Source organism: Equus caballus, chromosome 16 (assembly GCF_041296265.1).
Source record: "Equus caballus isolate H_3958 breed thoroughbred chromosome 16, TB-T2T, whole genome shotgun sequence".
Lineage (NCBI taxonomy): Eukaryota > Metazoa > Chordata > Mammalia > Perissodactyla > Equidae > Equus > Equus caballus.
Window position 1 is genome coordinate 50,705,204 of NC_091699.1, and position 20,722 is coordinate 50,725,925.

A 20,722-nucleotide genomic window follows, 5' to 3' on the forward strand; every position below is an offset into this window, starting at 1 on the left:
CATGTTTCTCTGTGTGTTGTTATTTGGAAAAATGAAGGGAGGGAGTTTCGGGAGATTGGAGGAAATTGATCAAGAAAGCCTAATCTCCCCTCTTATTCAGTGAATAAATGGAACATCGTTTCTGGATTCTAATCCTATTCTCTGCATTCATACACCAGTTTCTTCATATGTCCTATGAAAAGCCTAAATATTCAGCCCCACCTGATCCTGGTCATTACTTAAAGTTCAGTGACTCCGGGCTTCCTAACCCAGCTCTCCACCTTCATTGTGCTTAAGGAACATACAGTTGAATGTGCCTTGCCCACTGTTTATTTCCATGCTCAAAATGAAGAAAGATGAGGGGCTGGCCCCGTGGCCGAGTGGTTAAGTTCGTGCGCTCCGCTGCAGGCGGCCCAGTGTTTCGTTGGTTCGAATCCTGGGCGCGGACATGGCACTGCTCATCAGACCACGCTGAGGCAGCGTCCCACATGCCACAACTAGAAGAACCCACAACGAAGAATACACAACTATGTACCGGGGGGCTTTGGGGAGAAAAAGGAAAAAATAAAATCTTTAAAAAAAAAAAAAATGAAGAAAGATGAGTGGAAGTTCTCCAGGAAGAGTGAGCTAGAGAATGTTAGGATGCAGTTTCAACAGCCTCAAGTTGGAGGCACGTGATTCCATGGATAGCCTTTGGAGCACCACAGATGCAAACCCTGTGCAGAAAACAGAAGCCATTGCCTTCCAGATGCTTATGAACCCAGTGAAGCAAAAGAAGCCGATTCTGTGTCTGCCAGGAGGTGAACACTCAGCTCCTCAAGGAGCTCATCCCAGACCGGTTGGGCTTTGCTTTCTGACCCGTTGTAACTCTTCCCTCCAGTGAAGAGTGCTGGAGGCAGCTGGGTCTCACAAGATTCCTGTGCTTCCCTAAGGGTGATGAGAGAAGTTAATCCTGAAGACTGGTTTATAAACTTGAGTGTGGATTCTTTTTAGAGCATCACAGGTCATGTTCAATCAACCAGTCTTCCACAGGTTTCTCAGATCCTTACTGTGGAGTAATTCCGCCAGATGCACTTAAGAACAGCAGTTTTCCAGCTTCAGTGCAGATCAGGATCACTTGCAGGATTGTTAATATACAAGCTGTTGGGCCCTACCTCATAGCTTCTGATTCAGTAGGTCTGGGGTGAGTTCTGAAATTTTGTATTTTTAACAGGTTCCCAGGGGATCCTGATGCATCTGGTCAAGGGACCATCTTTTGAGAACCACTCTTTAAGAAGGTTGTATGGTATGGGGCTGGCTGGCGCATAGTGGTTAGGTTTGGTGCACTCCACTTTGGCAGCCCAGATTTGCAGGTTCAGATCCTGGGTGTGGACCTATACCACTGACACGCCCTGCTGTGGCAGTGACCTACATACAAAATAGAGGAGGATTGGCACAGGTGTTAGCTCAGGGCTAGTCTTCCTCAAGCAAAAAAAAAAGGAAAATTGGCAGCTGATGTTAGATCAGGGTGAATCTTCCTCAGCAAAAAAAAAAAAAATTGTGTATTAGAGCAAGATCTGTACAGTTCCTGACAGTTCATTTTATGTGCCTGTTAGTCCAGTAAACATTTGAGGGCCTAGTGTGTGCCAGGCATTTGACCCTGCATGCAGTGAAGTCAGTTATGAATAAGGTAGGCATGGCCCCTGTGCTCCAGGCCATTTACATTTTTGTGGGGTAGGGAATACCAAAACTTAAATAGTTAATATTATTTTAGATAGTGCCAAGTGTTCATGAAGAAAAAGAAGCAGTGTAGTAAGAGTTTTCTAGGGAATAATTTATACCACCTGTGAATGGGATGTTCTGTGATTTTTGTCCTGTGGGGTGTGGTAACCTGAGGGTTGACATTCATTCCAGGAAACCTCCATCTGAATAATCAGAACACCCTTTCATCTGGGTATGCAATGCCAACCCCTGAGATTTCTTTCTGCAAACCTCTCTGCCTGTGACTTTTATTATAAAGCCCCTGCTTCCTACAGTTCCAAGAGCGTAGCTGTTTTCAGTTGCTTCTGCTGAAGGAAGACTTCCTGGGAACATTGTGAAAGCACCTTGATCCCCTGTTAATGGATTATCTCCATTTAAGGAAGTCATCTTTCAGAATGGGATGGAAAGGTGTATTCTTGAAGAAAGTGCTGCCTCAATGTTGGATCTCCTTGTGAACAGCTCCCGTGGACTTCATTTCCCTGTGTCTTGCCTTTAGGCCTGCCATCACAATTAAGAAGCACTTTTGATCCTGAACTCCTTGAAACAGAGCTGAGACAGGACTGCCATACCCAAAGGGTGACTGAGGGAGGGGGACAGAGAATTCTATGAATCAGCCTAAACAGAGGTTCTGAAACCAATAGTAGCCAGCTCACTCTAAGACTACCCAGCACTGTTTCAACTCTCATGGGAACCCAGGGGGCAAGAGACTTGTCTGGTCCCCTCCTCCTCTGGCCTGTCTTGTAGAACTGAAGCCATCTTTACTCCCTACTGTCCCCAGAGGTCTTTCCAGGCCCCTCCAAAGCCATGGAGAGCAGTCAAGTGAGTGATTTCTGGTAGCTACCTCACCACCACCTGCCATACAGTACATCCTTTGCAAGTCTCAGCAAAATAGCCATGCCTTAATACAGTACAGTGGCCACCACCTTCAGACAACAGACAAGAAAGAAAATGCCTCCCACTCTAGTTCTAAGGCAGTCCGGTATCTAAGGTGCCCTCACTACCAGATGGTCTAGGAAGGGTTTAGGAGGCAGCAGGGCGCTTGGTTGGTAATAAACCTCTTTGCACAGGTTGATTTCTGTGGCTAGTTTGGCCCTAACACTGACATCTCCCAAGGCCATGCAAACTGATTGTGGCATTCCTTGTTCCAGTCTGCTTATTCTGCAGTAGCTACAGGATGAGAGCATATGTGCAATTGAGAATCCAGAGTTCCCTGCAGCAAGGTAGTCAGTGCAAAGAACTTAGGCCCCTGACCCTCGGGTCTTCCCTTCTTCCTGGTAATGGTGCAACAACGTCCAGTCCCAGCAGCCCATCACCAAAACCTGTCACAGCTGACTGCCCTGCAGCTCTGAACCGGGTGTCTCTACCTAGCACACTGCCAGGAGAGAGGCCATACCAGATGTCCATTTTTTACTCTGATCTAGGATGTCAGTCTGGACTTAACTGCCGTGTTGTGCCCTGTTAAGAGATCAAAGCATCAACTCTTAAGCGCCCAGGTGGAAGCGGGTGGTGCTGGGGGGGAGAAGCAGGGCTTCCATTTGCCAAATGAGGCCCTACCTCTGCATCTTGACTCCTTCTGAAATTAAGAAGCAAGAATGAAAAGCCTCCATACTAAAATGAAAACATTTGAAATTAGGATCTTAGTTCAAGTCCTGGCCTTACCACTTCATTAGCATGAACTTGGACAAAGTTGCTTATTCTTAGTGTCATTTTGCAAATATATAAAATGACTGGTAAGGTATTCATACTATGGTTGTGAAGAATAAGACAGAGCACTAGGAAAACTAAAAACTCAGAAATGTTAGTGGTTACTCTTGAGGACTTAAAGGCAGAAATCGTGCTGTTTTCCTGTCCAGACTGAAATATGCCCCCAGCCATGGCAACTGGAGCAGCTCCCGCCCTGGATAGGAGCCCCTTGGTGAAGCCAGGGGCTTTCTATGTACAGAGAGGCGGGGTGTAGCCATGGCAATGGGCCCTGTGCCTGCCTTGGTACTGGAGGCAGGTTGCCAAACCCAATAGGAACCTCAGAGGCATGCAGAAGCTGTTGCTTCACAAAGCATCCCTGATGCCCAAACGCACAAGACTTGAATGTGGGGACATGAAATGTAAGCTCTAGATAGAGGTCAATTTCCCTTTCTTTCACTCTCCAATTCCTACATTTTATCTCTCCTCTTGTTTAGCCTACCCTGGCCCTTGTGCCCAGAAAAAAATATTGCATTTATTTGACACTCTATGGTTACAACTTTTCACATATATGAGACTTGGGTTACTGACTCTTCCCAAGGTCACACAGACCCAGTGCTGAATCCTGCTCTTTCCATGATATTCCACTGCCTGGATTAGCTTCTCCCATGCATCTTGTGAAGATTTTGCCCAGCCAGGTGTTCTGTGCCCAGTTCTGAAACTGCTGGTGAGATCTGCTAGGGACGCTTGGAATGAAACTGAATGGCAACAGTTGATTTAAAATCCCAAAATGAAAAAAGTGTTAACAGAATTTGTCTCCAGGGAAGGGAAGAAGGTGGTTGAGGAACAGATATTAAGGAAGGAGACATTTCATATTTTATACCATATGCTTGTTTTACTTAATTCAGAAATTGAATTTAAAGGAATATATTTAAATATTTAACAAAATATATTAAAATGAGAAACAAACTGGAGTAGGTAGAGTTTTACAAAAGGGTGAGAGAAGGGCCAGCATCCAGACCGATCTTGTGAAAAATGGTAGTGGTTGTCACACCCCAGGCATCAAGGGACCCATCCATGAGGCCTCCTTCCCACACAGACCAGCGTCAGGAAGGAGACGGTAGGCATGTCCATCAAGATCCTCCACTCTGACACCTACCACTCAAGAGTCAAGGAGACACAGCAGATAAACACCAAGAGATTTGTATACAAGGCAAAAAAAAAGGAGATACAGAGATAGCCACAGACAAGGGAAGCAGAGATGGAGTTGGAGAGTGCATTGGTGCCTCTATGGGCAAGAGGCAGTGCAAAGCCCTGCCTGGCCCTCTGCTCAGAAAAGGTTGTATTTCAAACTGGTATTTACTATCCCCAGAGGCAGCATGAAGCCATGGAAAGAGCCTCAGAAAATCAGCCCCTTTGCAGGGAGCTCCAGACCCAGTTCTGGGGTGGGAGTAAATGGTTGCCGTTCATTCATTTATGCTTTCCACAGGCCTTCAGGAGCCTCCCTCTGTGCCTGGTGCTGTGCAGTCAAGTGCCTTGCAGTTCAATGGGGAATTACTGTAGATAGACAATGAGATCAGGACATAAGTGTCTAACTGCTTGGGGCAGGCTGAGAAGGCTTCTCAGAGGGGAAGGTGATAGGAACTGAGCTTTCTGGGTTAAGGAGTTTACCAGGCAGACCTGGAGGGGAGGGAACCACCAGGCTGAGCAAACAGATTGCAGCAGTACTTCCAGTGAGAGAAACAAGCTTTGAAGCAAGGCAACCCCATCCAGAGACACCCGCTAGAGAGATTAGGAGATAAAACCTCCATCCTGGTCACCTCTGTGGTTCCCTCGGGACAGAAATGAGAGTGTCCCTCAAGTATCAGAACTGCCCCATCTCCTGGGGCAGGAGGGATCCTGGATGTCATCATTTGAGTCAATAACAGATCAGGAGGCAGAAGGTCGGTTTAGGGGGATGGACTAGGTAGCTAGTCCGAGACTCCGCCTCCCCACCAAGCAGGGCTCCAGGGATGAGTGGTCCTGGGCTGCACAGTGAGCTGGGAACGGAGCCCGCAGACTGCTATAATGCCTCGCCTAGCGTCCGCGATCTAGACTGCTTGGGTTTACCCAGGAATTTGAGCTTTGGTGGCCTGGGACACACGGGGGCGATGTATCCGGTGAGGGAGGAAGGAACCAGGATTAAAAGCCGCTCCCCAGGCTGCCCCGAGGAGGCGAGAAGGAAGGCAGGGTAGCCACAACCCCAGGAAGGTCTTGCCCCCTGCCCCCGGGATGAGTTCTGGCGGGCCTGGCTCTCCAAGGTCTAAGCTTTGTTGCGGACGGATTAGGTCTGATCCGATTAGAGCCTGGGCCGTCGGCTTCGCCCCCTTGCCTAGCCCTGCCACCTCCCGCCCCGCCCTGGTGGGGATCCGGAGACCTCCCCGAGACCCTTCCTCGCTCGGAACACCGGGTTGGCACAGAACTCCGAGAGGCTCAGCGCGCCCCGGGTTCGGCTCATTGCCAAAGCGCGGGCTCGGGCTTCCGCCCCCTGCGGCTCTTCTGAGCCCCGCCCCAAGCCTGCCGGTGTCTGCGCTCCCGCCTCCGTGCTCGCCGCGTGGCGAGCGGGTTCCTCGCGGGTAGGGGACCCGTGCCAGCCCTCCACGGGGAGGGCGGGGCCGCGGCCCCGCCCCGCAGGTCTCCCGCCCGTGCACCTGTCCGCTAACGCCACGCGCGGCGCTGTGGCCTGCCTCCGCGCGACTCCTCGTCCGTTTGTCTCCGCGTCTCGAGCCGGGGGTCTGTCTGTCTGTCCCCCCCGGCAGGCTGACTGAGCAGGGCCGGCGTCAGAGCTACGTGCGGCGGGGCGGGCGCGGCGGGCGGGGTGGGGGCGGTGCTGAGCGCGGCAGCGGCGGCGCGGGAGGCGGGGAGGCGCCGCGCGCCGGGGACAGCGGCGGACGGCGGCGGCGGCATGCGGCTTCTCGCGCTGCCCATCGTGGGCTGAGACGGCCGCAGCACGGGCGGGAGGCGCGGTGGCCGGCGAGCCGAGGGCGCAGCCAGCCGGGCAGACCGCGGACAGCGGTCAGGGCGCCGCGCCATGGGCCGAGCCGAGGGCGGGGACCCGGGTCGGGGGCCGCCGCCGCTGCTGCTGCTTCTGGGAGCCACGCTGGTCCTCGCCGCCGGGGCCGCGCCGGGTAGGTACAGACTGCAACCGTGACCCCAGCAGCCCTCGCGTCCCGCCCTGGGCCGGTGTCCCGCTGGCTTCGGGTGCAGGCGGGGTCCGCGAGCTGTGGCAAGGGGGCGGGGCAGCGCCTTGCCTGCGACCTGGGCGGGGGAAGGGGCGCGCGACCAGGAGAGGGACTGGGGGGCGGACGAATGGTGGGGGAGGCCCCGACCAGGATGTGCGGACCGAGAGACTGGCTGGGGAAGGGGCCTTGGTGGGCGGGGCCTGAGGGTGAGACTTCGGGGCGGGACCTGGAGGTGATGGGGGCAAGAGGATGGGAGTTCAGGGCGGAGCTTCGGGAGGGGTGGGGCCCTACGGGTGCGACTTCGGGGCGGGGCTTGGAGGTGGTGTGGAGCCCTGACGGTAAGACTTCTGTCAGCGCCGGAGTTGGAGGCCGCTGTGGCCAGACTGCGGGTTGTGTCGGGGCGGGGCCTGACGCTCGAGAGGCGGGGCCTGAGCGGGGAAACGTCGAGCTGGGTGTATTCCCAGGTTTGGGGGGCGGGCTCGGGGCGGGGCTCAAAGATGGGGCGTGGCCTCGGGAAACCTTGAAGCTGCGGCTTAAGGTTGGCCCCGGTCTGGGAGAGGGAGCCGGCCGGGCGAGGCCTAAGGCCTACCCCGCGCGCTGCCCTGACGCCCCGCCCCTCTCCCTCCGGTCCACAGCGCGTGAGGCGGGTAGTGCCGTCGAGGCCGACGAGCGGGTGAAGAGCGTCCTGGTGTGGGAGCCGAGTGCCAACAGCACGCGGGAGAAGGCCGGCCAGCCCGCAGCTGGGGAAGACGAGACTTCGTGGACCGCGGCCGGCGGCGAGCAGGCAGTGGTGGGTCCTGGGGTCGGGCCAGAGGAGGTGCTGGAGGCGTCGGCGGCGGTGACGGGCACCGCCTGGCTGGAGGCTGACAGCCCAGGCCTGGGCGGAGTGACCGCAGAGGCGGGCAGCGGAGACACCCAGGCCCTTCCAGCAACCCTCCCGGCTCCCGACAAGGCCCTCGGGCAGTCGTCGGTGCCCCCCACAACCTCCGAGGCTACAGAGACCAGTGGACCACCCTCCTCCACCCCCGCCGACAAGCTGAGCCCAGGCCCTGAACTCCCCAAGGAGAGCCCCTTGGAGGTTTGGCTGAACCTGGGAGGCAGCACACCTGATCCTCATGGGCCAGAGCCCACGTTTCCCTTTCAGGGCACACTGGAGCCCCAGTCAGCATCAGATATAATTGACATCGACTACTTCGAAGGATTGAATGGTGAGGGCCGAGGCGCCGACCTGGGGAGCTTCCCGGGGTCACCAGGAACCTCAGAGCACCACCCGGATAATGGGGGAGAGACCCCTTCCTGGAGCCTGCTTGACTTGTACGATGACTTCACCCCCTTTGATGAATCTGATTTCTACCCTACCACATCTTTCTATGATGACTTAGATGAAGAGGAGGAGGAAGAGGAGGAGGACAAGGATGCAGCAGGAGGTGGAGACCTGGTAGATGAAAATGACCTTCTAGTGCCCACTGAGAAGCCTGTTCTGGGGCCAGGGACAGGCCAGCCCACCAGTCGGTGGCATGCTGTCCCTCCACAGCATACTCTGGGAATGGTCCCTGGCAGCAGCATCGCCCTCAGGCCCCGCCCAGGAGAGCCAGGCAGAGACCTGGCCACAAGTGAGAATGGCACTGAGTGCCGCAGTGGCTTTGTGCGGCATAATGGCTCGTGCCGGTCAGTGTGCGACCTCTTCCCAAGTTACTGTCACAATGGCGGCCAGTGCTACCTGGTGGAGAACATAGGGGCCTTCTGCAGGTAAGGGTTTAGCAGGCAGGTGCACAGGGGCTTGTAACAGAACTCCTGAAGAGTGTATGTGAGGCAGACTCAGCAAAGGAGGGAATGTGACAAAGGAGGGAGTTAACAACTTCCAAGAGGTTGTGCATTCACAGGATTCCTCCATCAAGAGATGTTCACTCAAGTATCTTCTACAGAATTACTTCCTAGTGTACTTCCTGTGGTCTCGTCACTAGGAGAGGTTCCTCAGAAATAATATTTTCTATTTCCTCTAAGTGTTGTGTCCTTTCCCAAAGCACTAAACTATAAAGGCGAAATGAAGGACTTCTCTAAGGGTTTTGGAAAGAAGCCTTTGCTGGCTTTGTGGGGTCACTGTTGGAGAGTTCTGGCTATACTAGCAAAAAGAGTGGGCCCATAAACCTACTCTGGGGGAAAGATAGCTGCTGAACACTCCCTCTGAGCCATATGTGTGGCAGGAGGAGAGCCCCATCTCCCTGTTGGCTATATGGGGCGGGGAGGGCATGTCAAGTCAGAGGGAGGACCTTCTCATTGGGAACTCAGAGAGCAGCCACCCAAATAGATCGAATCAAGCAGAGTCTTTCCTGGTGTAGCAGATGTGGTGGGGTTTCTTAACTTTGGGTAGTGGCATTTTCCCTTCTGCCTTGATGTTTGTCTTCCTTGGGATACCCAGCCCAGAATGTTTTTAAAGACCCAGAGAGTATAGTGACCCTAGGGACATGGTCTGAAGCCACCATCCCCTGCCTCATCAGTAATTACCCCGTACACCTGCCTTCATGCTGAGGTCATTAACATGCTGGAGGGCTCATCAGCTTATTCTGGAAGAATCACAAGTCAGGGGTCATCTGGGTGGTTTGCTTGTCTCCATCCTTTACAGGCCCCAGAAGTGGAGTAGAGCCCTCAGATGCCTCTGGGACTTGTTTCCATTGGTCCTAGGAGGAGCATTTCTGTAATCTGGGTGTCTCCTTTTTGAGTCTTATTCCCAATGTTTATTTCCTTGGTCTTTTGGATGTATGTGAAGAATTCAGGTTCTGTAGGTTTTGATGTCCTAATAGAAGAATAACATACAGAAAGCATGAATGTTGTGCCTTTGGCATTAAAGCTTGAGTTCCTTCCTGTGAAGTTCTTTTCTATGAATTATTGTGACACTAGAGTCACTCATATAGGATGTGTTCACACAGTTCTGGTTGGAGTTGTCTAGCCATTGCCAAAAGCAGAAACTGTGATCAAGAAATTATGGCAACAAGACCTTGCCAGTTGGTTAAGGGCTACCACAACTTTGGGAAAACCGTGTGATTTTACTCCTCAAACTTTAATTGAGGAGACTATAGTGATTGTTTTAGCCTGGGAGCTATGGAATGTCTGTGCAAAATCATAATCTTTCATCCTATTGGAGATTTGAGTTTTCACCTTCAAAGTAAGCTCCCCGTGAGAGTATGAAATTTGGAGCTCTTGCTGCCTCTGGAGAGCTAGGAAAGTTCCCAGAACCTTCTGGAGCTCTCAGGGGATTCCCAAGTGGAGGAGTAAGCTTGTCCTCACTAAACTGCCTGGCTGTGCTGACCGTAGGCCTGCCGATAGGTCACTGCGTCAGAAGGGCTTCTCTACAAGTCCACTCAGTTCCCCTTGCTCACTGTCCATCCCAGGATCGCACTTGGGCCTCCCTACCGGAGATTCCTCCTCTAGCTGTGTACACTCAGGCCTGGCAGTGGCTCGAAAACTGTTTTGCATTCCACTCACAGGAGACTGCTGAGCCCTTAGTTGCAGACTGCAGTGTGCCTTTGTCTCTGTCACCATGACCCACTGCAGAGAAATGATCAGAGCTGTGGCAGAACTTCCCTAGAACAGTGGGCTAGAGGGATCTGCTTTTCAGCATCCTCACACAGATAGCCTTCCCATGACTGCAGAGGGTCAGCTGGAGAAGAAAGAAGAATTTCCTGTTAGCCATGTCTCCCCACCCTAGTAGCCAATTCTCCGATGCATAATTTCCCTATTTCTGGACCCCTTTCTCTTGTCTGTCATTCACCCTGAGGTTCATGTCCTCCCTCCTTTGCCTGCCTCTGTATCCTTCCACATCTTTCCTCTTTGAGGCAGCCTGGTTCCCATGGAAACAGCAATGTCATTGGAAGAGCTGGAGCCTGGGAATGTCCCCAAGGGCAGGAGAAAGTCACTCAACAAAAAGACTAAAACCCACCCAGAGGGTTGATTCTCACTGTGCTTGCATGACGGTTCTCATGGTAATAGGACAGGAAGCTATAGGGGCTGCAGAGATAGGAGGAGAATATACACCCATCTTTGTGCTTGTCCTTGTCTGTTGCTTCTTTATTTTTCAGTGTCTGGTTAGCCACGTGAACTAGATGGGACTGCAAAGCAACAAGATAGGCTTTTATGTATAGTGCGGGTCCTAATACTTTATAGTCAAAGCTCCTATTCATCTTGTTTTTCATCTGTCTTTCACCTAGAGCCCAGGGCAGGGGGGCCTGAGAGAATCCTCTGATTGTCCTCACTGAGGCTTCCAGGTGGAAAACCAGGGTTCCCTTCCCTCCTCAGTCACCTAACAGTTATGTGAATGACCAGTGCTCTCAGTTTCTCAGTGCTCTGGTTACCTCATTTACATCATGGACCTCAGAGCTGCCCGGCCTACTTCATAGAGTGGTTATAAAGATGGAGCAAGAATATGAAGGTCTGCACAGATTAGGGGCATCACAATTCCTCTAGACAGTTGTAGGAGCAGGCTATTGAGGTAAGTACTGGGGTCAGGGGCCAGGCCCTTGCCGTGGCCATGGCTGCCTGCCCATCACCTAAGTCTCATGCTGTTGCTGCTGCAGGTGCAACACACAGGACTACATCTGGCACAAGGGGATGCGCTGCGAGTCCATCATCACCGATTTCCAGGTGATGTGTGTTGCCGTTGGCTCAGCCGCCCTCGTCCTGCTCCTGCTCTTCATGATGACAGTGTTCTTCGCCAAGAAGCTCTATCTGCTCAAGACGGAGAATACTAAGCTGCGTAGGACCAAGTGAGTCTGTGTCAGCCAGCCCCATCCTGACCCCTCCATCTGTGCCCCTCCATCTGACCCAGGGACATTGTCTTGAGGGTTTCTGGCACCTGCTGTCCATCCCTAGTTGTGTTTTTCACACCAAAGATTCACCCAAGCTTATCCATTCCTATACAGATGGTGCTGGAATTGCAGCAGAGGGTAAGCCCCTCTGGCACCCTGCAGCTATCCAGCACCATTTCCAACTCCCTCTACCCCAGGATAGCGGGTGCTTAAAGAAAAGGCAAGCAGCATATAACAACTCTTGGCTCTTACTCGGTCCCCAAGTAAGTTACTGTGCTCAGTCCCTCACCCCCACCTGACTGCACCTGCTTCCCAGGTCTTTGACAGTCAGTGGCCGGTGTGAGGATTTCACTCACAAATCAGTGTGAAGTAATACCCCTTCCCTTAAATCTGCTGTCACTCAATAATAGGTCTTCATCAGTGAATGTTGAGGAGAAAGAGTTTAGCACTGCAGTGCATTGCTTTTCAAAGCTTGTCAACCTTTGGTCCAGACAGAAGTGCAAGGAACTTAAGGAAATCCTCTTTACCTCTCTTAAGTAGAATCTGAGGGATGGAGGGGCCTAGGCTTAACTTCCTCTGCTGTGGATTTTAAGGGCTCTATGGGGATACAGAGTCTCATTTCAGTTCCTCTCTTAGTAGAGGAGTGACTGCTCTGTGCATGTGAGAATCAACCTGCATGTATGCTTTAAGTCCATGCCTTGAAGACTCGAATGTGACCTTACACACCAAGAGAGAATCACTCTTATCACTAAGCAAAGTAAAGGACCTTCTGAAGTGTCACAGGAGTCACAAAAGAAGGAGTTTGGAGTTCAGCTTCCTTGGGGCCCAAGAGACAATTTATGCAGAACTGCCTCCACCTCCCTTTCAACCTGTTGCTCCATTAATCCCCTCCCCCTGACCTGAGACTCCCTCCAGAGAATGTGACTGAAGGACTTTCCCTAAGTCCTGGGAAAAGGACAAAACGCCGTCTGTTGCTCCTTTGCTGGGTAAACTCATGCAGTGTGCAGATGCTGGCAGTCTCTACAGCCTTTCGGCTAACTGTCGTGGGCCTGAAAGGGCCTCTCCTTTGTGCCTGTGCATTGAGGCAGGGGCTGTATCTGTGCATGTGATCACAAGCCAAGACCCTTGGTTCTAAGGGGGTGTGGGGGGGAGGGGGAGGGAGGGGCTTGGACCACCTATCAGGGCAGCTGCTGATGGGGATGGAGGAAAGAAGGAGCAACTAACTGCCAGGGGAGTGGAGAAGCAAGAGCTGTGGCCAGGGACAGGGCCTCGTTCTACGCTGTCCTCCTTTAGCTATGTCTTTTGCACAGAGCATGGCTTCCTCACCCCTTCAGCTCAAATGCTGCCTTCTTTGTTTCCCTCTGCATACCTTCTTTCTTTCCTAAGCCTGGTTACTGCTCTGGTAATGCTACATGTGCCCAATGCTCCACAGATACTGCTGCAGTTTATTGATTCTAAGATACATATTTTTTTTCACATATTAACATCTCTGAAATTGGATTGTGTCTTACAGTCACTGGCATCTTATAATCACTGTTGGCCAGATGGCAGTCATGATGTAGTTATAATTGTCTGGCATGCACAAACGTGGTCATAGCTGTTCATATCGTTGTCAGTTCTTTAAAGTCTAAATGAGCTACTTCAAGTATATATTAAAAACTCTAGGTGATCAGGAAGTATTGGATCATGGTTTAAATGGTAGAAATTTTTTCTTAATGGTACATCAAATAATGGCTCATCTTGCTATAATCTGTGGCATTTTATGAAATACAGTATTTGACTCATGGAGCTTTTGTCAGATTTTTGCCATGATCTTTTCACTTACATTTTCCTTTCTCTCTTCTGTTCTAACCAGCAAATTCCGGACCCCATCTGAGCTTCACAACGATAACTTCTCCCTATCCACCATTGCCGAGGGCTCTCACCCAAATGTAAGGAAACTTTGCGACACTCCCCGTACCTCCTCCCCCCATGCCCGTGCCTTGGCTCACTATGATAACGTTGTCTGTCAGGTAACTTGTCTTCTTTACCTCTCCCCTTATGCATGCTTCAGCCCCTGCTCATGTCTTCTGTCTATTTCAGAGTGTGGAGTCACTCCTTAGAGCTCTGGAGATAAGCTTAGGGCAACCAGTTGGAGTGGTGAAAGTGGGAATAAGAGCGTGATGGTGTATCACTTCCTTGACAAGCAGAGTTATAGGTAGTAAAGAAGATCTTTTTCTAGGATGACTCATGCTTTTTAGCTTCATCTAGGCTTTAGAAGCCTGATTTTTGTCTTTCTAGTTTCTATATCAAAGAGAAAATGCTCTGCTTTCATTGCTAGGGAATTTCCTGATGGTCATTGAGGCAAATGGTGGTTGCTCTTTGGGATGAGTGGAAAAACCTCTGGAATGGCTGGAAAAAAGTGTCCTTGACACTGTGAGGACTCTAAAAACTGGCAGGCTTATACAAACTGGTTAGCGCTGAGCTGAGCACAGAACACTGGTGGAACCATAAGTCTAGGGGTAAATTCTGTTCTTAGGAGGATGAGCTCATAAATATCAGTCAAACCCCAATAAAAGGTTTCAATAGACCATTTTCTAAAGACCCTGCTTAGTGTGTTGTCTAGACCAGACTAACCAGTAAAATACTGTCAAAGAGAATTTCAGAAATAAAGCAGAAAAACCGTTCCAGCCCAAAATCATGTCACATCTAAATCCAAGAATTCTGCACATGATACAGGCTCCTCAAAGTAAATGCATCATTACACAGATAAGGGAAATAAGCTAAGATTCTTCAGATGGAAACAATGGAGTTTAAGAGGAAATTTTGAAGAAGTTCTTTGAAATAATGGACCATCGAATATCAGAACTCTTAGGGGCTTTAACAATCTAGACCGGTGCTGTCCAGTGGAACTTTCTACATCTGCACCGTCCACTACGGCAGCCACCAGCTGCCTGCGGCTGTAGAGCTCTCGAAATATGGCTCCTGCTACCACCTTGGGTAGCACAGATCTAGACCTCTGTCTTCTTGTTATAGATGGGGAAAGGGGGGCCCCAGAAGGGGAAAGAGAATAATAGTGATTGAGACCTTGTTCACCAAACCCCAGAAAAGAAAAACTTGGCTTGGCGGAAGAGTAAAGGGTCAATTTAAATGAGAAATGAAAGAGGTAAATCTAGAATAATTTTTAAAAGTCTTTGATATAAAGAATAGAGAAAGAACAGATATTATTTTACTTGGTATACAAGATATTAATAAGTTCAAGATGGATATAATAACCAAGGAAGCAAGCTGTGCTATAAACTTAAAGATTGATGACCATGTTAATCAACCCACAAGGATATAGGCCCATTGAGGTCAGGACAGTCTTGCTCATCTTGGGACACTCAATCCCTACCTTACTTACCTGGCCCCTTGCAGTAATATGCATTTAGTCATCATTTATGGGATGCTAATGAATGAGAATGATGGCCTGCCACAGAGTCTCTTGGTTCCACTATCTGATCTTCCATCTTGTACATGTGGGGCAGCAGGTCTGACCAGTACGGTGTTTCCTAAATTCATTGTCTGCAGTTAATTCCTGTCTGTGTGGTGGAATGTAAGGTTCCTTAGGAAAGTTTCTGACCCATGCATTTATGGTACCCCAAGTATGAACACCTTTTTTCTTCACAAATAGGGAGAGGAAGGAAATTGCTCCTCTTGGAGGCCTTGGTTGCATGAGTCAGTATAAAGGTTTCCAGTTCTTCTTGACTGACCCAGCTTTGTGGAAAGCAAGGCATTTGTACATGAAAGTTACCACTGACCTTGAGTTCAGAATATTAGCAAGCCTTAAAAACAAGACCAGAGCAGGGGGTAGTCAGCCATGGTGGACTCTGCCCGAGAAGGGCCATAGAGTTGTCTGGGCAGCACTCAAAGCATCCCTCAGAGAAGCGGCAAGATGAGGCTCTGGTCATCTCTGGCTTCCCTTGGATCTTGAGGGTCATTTCCACCTGGCATCCTTTCCTCAGCTTGTGCCCCAGGGGACATCTTGTCCTCTCTGCCAAAGTTCTGAGTGTGTGAGGGGAGGAGTCTCCTGTACAGTAGGCAGGGTACTGGCAGACTTTCTACCTTCATTTCTCATTCTCTCCACCTAGCCCAAAGGTCAGAATTGGTCATATTCAAGATCTTGTGGGCATTAACTGTTAAGATAGTTGCCACTTTATTGTGAAGTAAAGCCCTATTCATTGCATCAGTCACCACACTGATTGCTTACAAGTGATCCTGGCAGCAGGGTGAGGGTGAGAAAACCTCCAGGTGAGCAGGGAGGTGAAATGGGGGGCAACCAAGTCAGGCCTGCTCATTTAATCTCTTCCAGCCCTCTCCTTCACCCCTCAGACTCCCTTGTTCGTATTGATGTTTCCTAAAATTTTGGAGAGTTCTATTTATCTTAATAGGGTGATTATTTCTTTTACAGAAGTAAAGTAGATTGAGTGGGTCATTTTCCTACCCGGTACCAGTAATCTCTGTGAGCCACAATCTGAAAAGGTTTCAAACAAAAATTTCTGCTTTGGGTCTGTGGTGGGGGAAAGGTCAGTTGCTGGTGTCTGTGTCAAGGGCACTTCCCTTTCCTCTCTGCTGCTAGCATCATCTGTGCTGTTCCCCCCCCGGGCCCGCCTGGACTGATGTGGGGCCCTGCAGCTGGTGAGCCAGTGGCTGAGTGTGTGTGTGAGTCTTTTGTGTAGCTGAGCAGCCAGCCTCAGAAGGGAACATCAGGAGGAAAGGAAAAAGCCTGCAGCTCCTGAGCCCCTGCTGTGGAGGTTTGCAAGTTTTCTGGGAGGAATGGCAAGTGTGTCAGAAGCTGGCCACTTTCCAGGTGCACAGCATGAATAAAGTCACCTGAAATCCATGGGCAAACTGCACAGACGCTGAGCGCTGCCCTGTTAGTGCTCACAGCTGTGCTATCAACGGGATGTTGTGGATATAACTTGGTCCTCCTAAGATTTGACAGACTTTCCAGGACTTCACTCTATTATTAGGACTTCTCCATGGTGTCCCTTAGTGCTTTTTTTCCTCCCTATTTAAATCTTTCTTACTTCCCAGACTCTGCTTCTTTCATCTGTTTGGTAAAGCACTGACTGCCCACCTCCTTCTGATAGAGGTTTGTGTCTGGACAAGGAGGAGTCCAGGCCTGAACCCACTACCCCTCGGCTGAAGGATGCCCATATGGCTGGGGTGGAGTGCTGGGAGTAGGGAGTGCACAGTAGTTCCCAGGACTTAGGCCAGATGGAGGTCCAGTTTAGTTTGGGCCCTCATCTTCTTGGCACCACAGCTTTGATGCCTGGTCTGTAAGGACTAACTAAATCACTTTTCTTCACATCATGAAGTTCATTTCCTCTTGTTCTTGTCTCATTGGAAATGGGGAACATGTGCTCCCCTGTTGTTTGTAAATCACTCCTGTGGTCTTTGAAACTCTATTAAATTGCTCTATTCAAGCTGGTCTTCTGGAAAAGTGCTAAGTAAGGCTGGGAGCCAGGGGCAGGTGACAGTGGTTTCTATATGCACAGAGCTTTTGAACATGCGGAGTGTCCTGTATAAGCCTGGAGCCTTTACCTATTTTCTTTCCAACCAATCACTGCCCTGACTTAGTGCTGTTATGGGTCAAACTCAGTAGCAGGCATCGTGGATAAGAGCTCTCCACAGTTTTATGGAGAATGCCCTGGTGCTTATGCATGATGCTTACCTTGAATTTTGAAGTGGTCAAAAACGGAAGAAAGGTCTGAGCTAGCTGGTCAGATAGGGACATTCTCTACCCTTCTTGTCACCCATGAACCTGCCTAGGTGGTTACACAACCCCTTGTTCAGTTGAGTTCCAAGCACTTACAGTAGCTATTTAGGGCACCTGAAAATAATTGAGGCCCACTGAACTGCATTGGGTCTAATCCCCTCAGGTGGTCCTAAAGGAAAAGAGTAGTGGGAAGGCAGGAATTGCTGTAAGAGTTCTCTGAATGCCCAGAAGGCAGAATTGGAGGGCTGTGTGCTGGTATGGGTTTCCTGAAAACCTTTGACAGGCAAATTCGGTTCAGGTTCAGGAGCTTGTCATAGGGCCGCAGGATATGGATAGGCAGAAGGGCATGGGTACACATCAGAAATGTGTCATGAACCAGCAGCACAAATATCATCTGATGCCAAGTATGGCAAGCCACTCAGACAGCCAGACTGATCTGGGCTTGGGTTGAGGAAACACCTTGTAAATTAGCATCTTTTGCTAGGTAAACTTCTTCTGATGGTGAGAGGCTCACACATCTCTGGCCTCTAGTCAAAGGATGTATATTTGCCATGGGGAGAGGGGCCCTAGCTTTGCCAGGAGCAGCTTGGCGCCTGACCATAGGCCTATTCGCAGCCCACTGTGTGCACTGACAAGACATGTTCCTTTTCGTGAGAGCAGAAAACAACAGGATGGAGGGCCATGGGAAGAGGGGCCGGGCAGGCCAAGCAGAGCTCATCAACAGGTGAGACTTTAAAGGGACCAGGCCAAGTATTAAAAGGGACTGTTTTCCCCAGTCTCTGTCAAAGAGAAAACCTTGGATGGCCTACATTAAGGGTATTTGTAATCCAATTACCTGTCAAGTTTTCATCTATATCTGGCCAGTGTTTTTGAGGATGACTTTCCTAAAAAGTAGCTGCTAATGAGTCGCTTTGGTTCATTCAAGTCTTGGAGCTTTTTTCCTTCTTCAGTTATGCTTCTTTCAGCCAGATAGAAAAGCCTGAGATTGTTTGATCCCTCTACCCATTGTCTCCTTCTTGCCCCTCCTTCACCGTTTTTCCTCTTCCAGGATGATCCTAGTGCTCCCCACAAAATCCAGGAAGCTCTCAAGTCCTGCCTGAAAGAAGAGGAGCCATTTAACATCCAGAACTCCATGTCGCCCAAACTTGAGGGTGGCAAAGGTGACCAGGCTGACTTGGAGGTGAACTGTCTTCAGAATAACTTAACCTAAAGCAGAGCAAGAAGAGAGGAAGTGGGGGGTGGGGGTGGGGGAAGAACATTGTCTCCTCTTGTACAGAGTCTATTTCTTGTAACCATTTGTTAAACTCTTTTCTTTTTCTGATCTCATGGCATGCTTTGATGTATTTTGTACAGGAGGGAAAAAAACACAAAATAAGCAAAGAACCTGAACAGAATCGCATACGTTGGATTGTTTTGTCTGTGCTGTCTGTACATTGCTTCTGCTGCTGTGATTTCTAAACCTATGCTGTTATTCAACTGACTTTTTTTTTGTACTTTGACACACCTTTTTTTGAAATACCAGTAAAACAAAGTTCTTGAAATAAAACTTTTTAAAAAGCCAGTTTCCTAAAGTCATCATGTCTACTCCCTACCCATTCTTGTCAGTTTGAGTTGAATTCTTACCTTCATTGACGATTTGTATTTATACATGTTTGAAATCCCAGAAATGGTCTATGTACTAGTCAACTTGGGTTGCCGTAACAAAATACCACAGACTGGGGGGCTTAAACAATAGAAATTTATTTTCCAACAGTTCTGGAGGCTGAAATTCCAAGATCAAGGTGTCAACAGAGTTGGTTTCTGACGAGGCCTCTCTTTCTGACTTGCAAACAGCCACCTTCTCACTGTGTCCTCACGTGGCCTTTTCTCTGTGAGGATGTGGAGAGAGAGATCTCTGATGTCTCTTCCTCTTCTTAAGGTCACTAGTCCTTATCTCCCAATACAGTCACATTAGGGTTTAGACCTTCAACATATGACTGTTGTGGGGGACACCATTCAGTCCATAACAGTGTGTAGCACCTGTGTTTAAGAATTTTCTGGGCCAGCCTGGTGGCACAGCAGTTAAGTGTGCACGTTCCGCTTCGGCAACCCGGGGTTTGCCAGTTCGGATCCTGGGTGTGGACATGGCACTGCTTGGCACGCCATGCTGTGGCAGGCATCCCACATATAAAGTAGAGAAAGATGGGCACAGATGTTAGCTCAGGGCTGGTCTTTCTCAGCAAAAAGAGGAGGATTGGCAGCAGTTAGCTCAGGGCTAATCCTCCTCAAAAAAAAGAATTTTCTGTCCAGGGCCAGCTTGGTGGCGTAGTGGTTGAGTTCGTGCACTCTGCTTTGGCAGCCCGGGGTTCACAGATTCAGATCCCAGGCACAGATCTACACACTGCTCATCAAGCCACCACTGTGGCAGGCGTCCCACATATAAAATAGAGGAAGATTGGCATAGATGTTAGCTTAGCGACAGTCTTCCTCAAGCAAAAAGAGGAAGGTTGGCAACAAATGTTAGCTCAGGGCCAATCTTCCTCACCAAAAAATAAAAGAGTATTCTTTCCTTCTTTGATAAATATTTATTCAGCACTTACTCAGCCAGGCACTATGCTAGATGCCAGGACCTATAGATGAATAAGATAGACCGTAACCTCAAGAAGTTAACATTGTACTTGAGAAACAGACTTATAAACAAATAATTATAATACAGAATGTCAATATTATAATAGAGGTATGTACAAAGCTTTGAGTGTTGGAGTTAAGAATTCAGAAGTCTTCAGGGAAAGGAGGATTAAACTGGGCTTTGAAAGATGCGTTTTTCAGGATGATGCAAAAAAGTGGACATTCAGGCAGAGGGAGAACACTTGTAGGAAAGTTGTGCTGTATGACTAGTGATTGTGAGAGGGAGGGGTCCTAAGTGATGAGGCTGGAAAGGGCAATTTAGGACAGATTGTAAGGGCCTTGAATGCTACTAAACACAGGGCTGAGGCGGAGTCAGATTTTTTTCTAAAAGATACCTCTGGAGACAATGGTGAAGGTAGACAGAATGAGGACTGGAGCAATCCAGGCAATGAATAAGGATGGATTAGAGAGAGTAAAGAGTTCAAATAGGCAGAATTGCTATTGGGGGAGTTTTCTATAACTTTGCCTATGTTCCATCTGTGATAATTCCAAAAACTGGGATCCCTATGAGTGTATTTTTGTTGCCTAATTTCTGCTGGTTCTCCCTGATTTGTCATCTCATGTGCCTCATTATTTATTTTGTACTGGACATTGTATTTGATAAACTGTTTATTGCCATATTTTGAGGCCTGGGATGATTTCTTTCTTTAAGGAGGGTTAAGGTTTGCTTCCGTCAGGTGCCTAGGGGCACTAGAATTCTGGGACCGCATTAATCCAGATTGGAGGTTGGAGATTTTCCCAGCCACTGAAGCCAGGCTGCAGATCTATCAGACTATGCAAGGGCTAGTTGGCTTTGGTTAATCTTTACCCCTAGGGCACAATCCTCTGAGGTCACAGCCTGCAACAGGAAGGGGTTTATCAGTTTCTACTTTTGGTGGGCTCTGTATTCCAAC

The 20,722-nt window shown here is 49.5% G+C and overlaps 1 protein-coding gene across 3 annotated transcripts; it reads left to right on the plus strand.

Annotated features, from left to right (window-relative positions):
• The first annotated feature begins 6,305 nt into the window (after positions 1-6,305).
• On the plus strand, positions 6,306-18,723 carry CSPG5 (chondroitin sulfate proteoglycan 5). 3 transcript variants are annotated; one of them, XM_023620521.2, is made up of 5 exons: positions 6,306-6,566; positions 7,256-8,369; positions 11,192-11,380; positions 13,278-13,353; positions 18,211-18,723. In XM_023620521.2, exons 1-5 carry the CDS (start codon positions 6,470-6,472, stop codon positions 18,370-18,372), a joined length of 1,638 nt encoding a protein of 545 aa, XP_023476289.2. In that variant the 5' UTR covers positions 6,306-6,469; the 3' UTR covers positions 18,373-18,723. The 3 variants fall into 3 exon arrangements, with proteins under 3 accessions (XP_023476289.2, XP_023476290.2, XP_023476287.2); XM_023620519.2 differs by having other exon boundaries at positions 6,324-6,566; positions 13,278-13,434; XM_023620522.2 differs by lacking the exon at positions 13,278-13,353 and having other exon boundaries at positions 6,309-6,566.
• Positions 18,724-20,722: the final 1,999 nt, after the last annotated feature.

Excerpts from the sequence above, each read along its gene's own strand:
- CSPG5 (XM_023620519.2), top strand. The coding sequence starts at position 6,470 with ATGGGCCGAGCCGAGGGCGGGGACCCGGGTCGGGGGCCGCCGCCGCTG. Across the intron at positions 8,370-11,191 it reads AACATAGGGGCCTTCTGCAG|GTGCAACACACAGGACTACA; the intron begins GTAAGGGTTTAG and ends TTGCTGCTGCAG. Across the intron at positions 11,381-13,277 it reads ACTAAGCTGCGTAGGACCAA|CAAATTCCGGACCCCATCTG; the intron begins GTGAGTCTGTGT and ends TGTTCTAACCAG.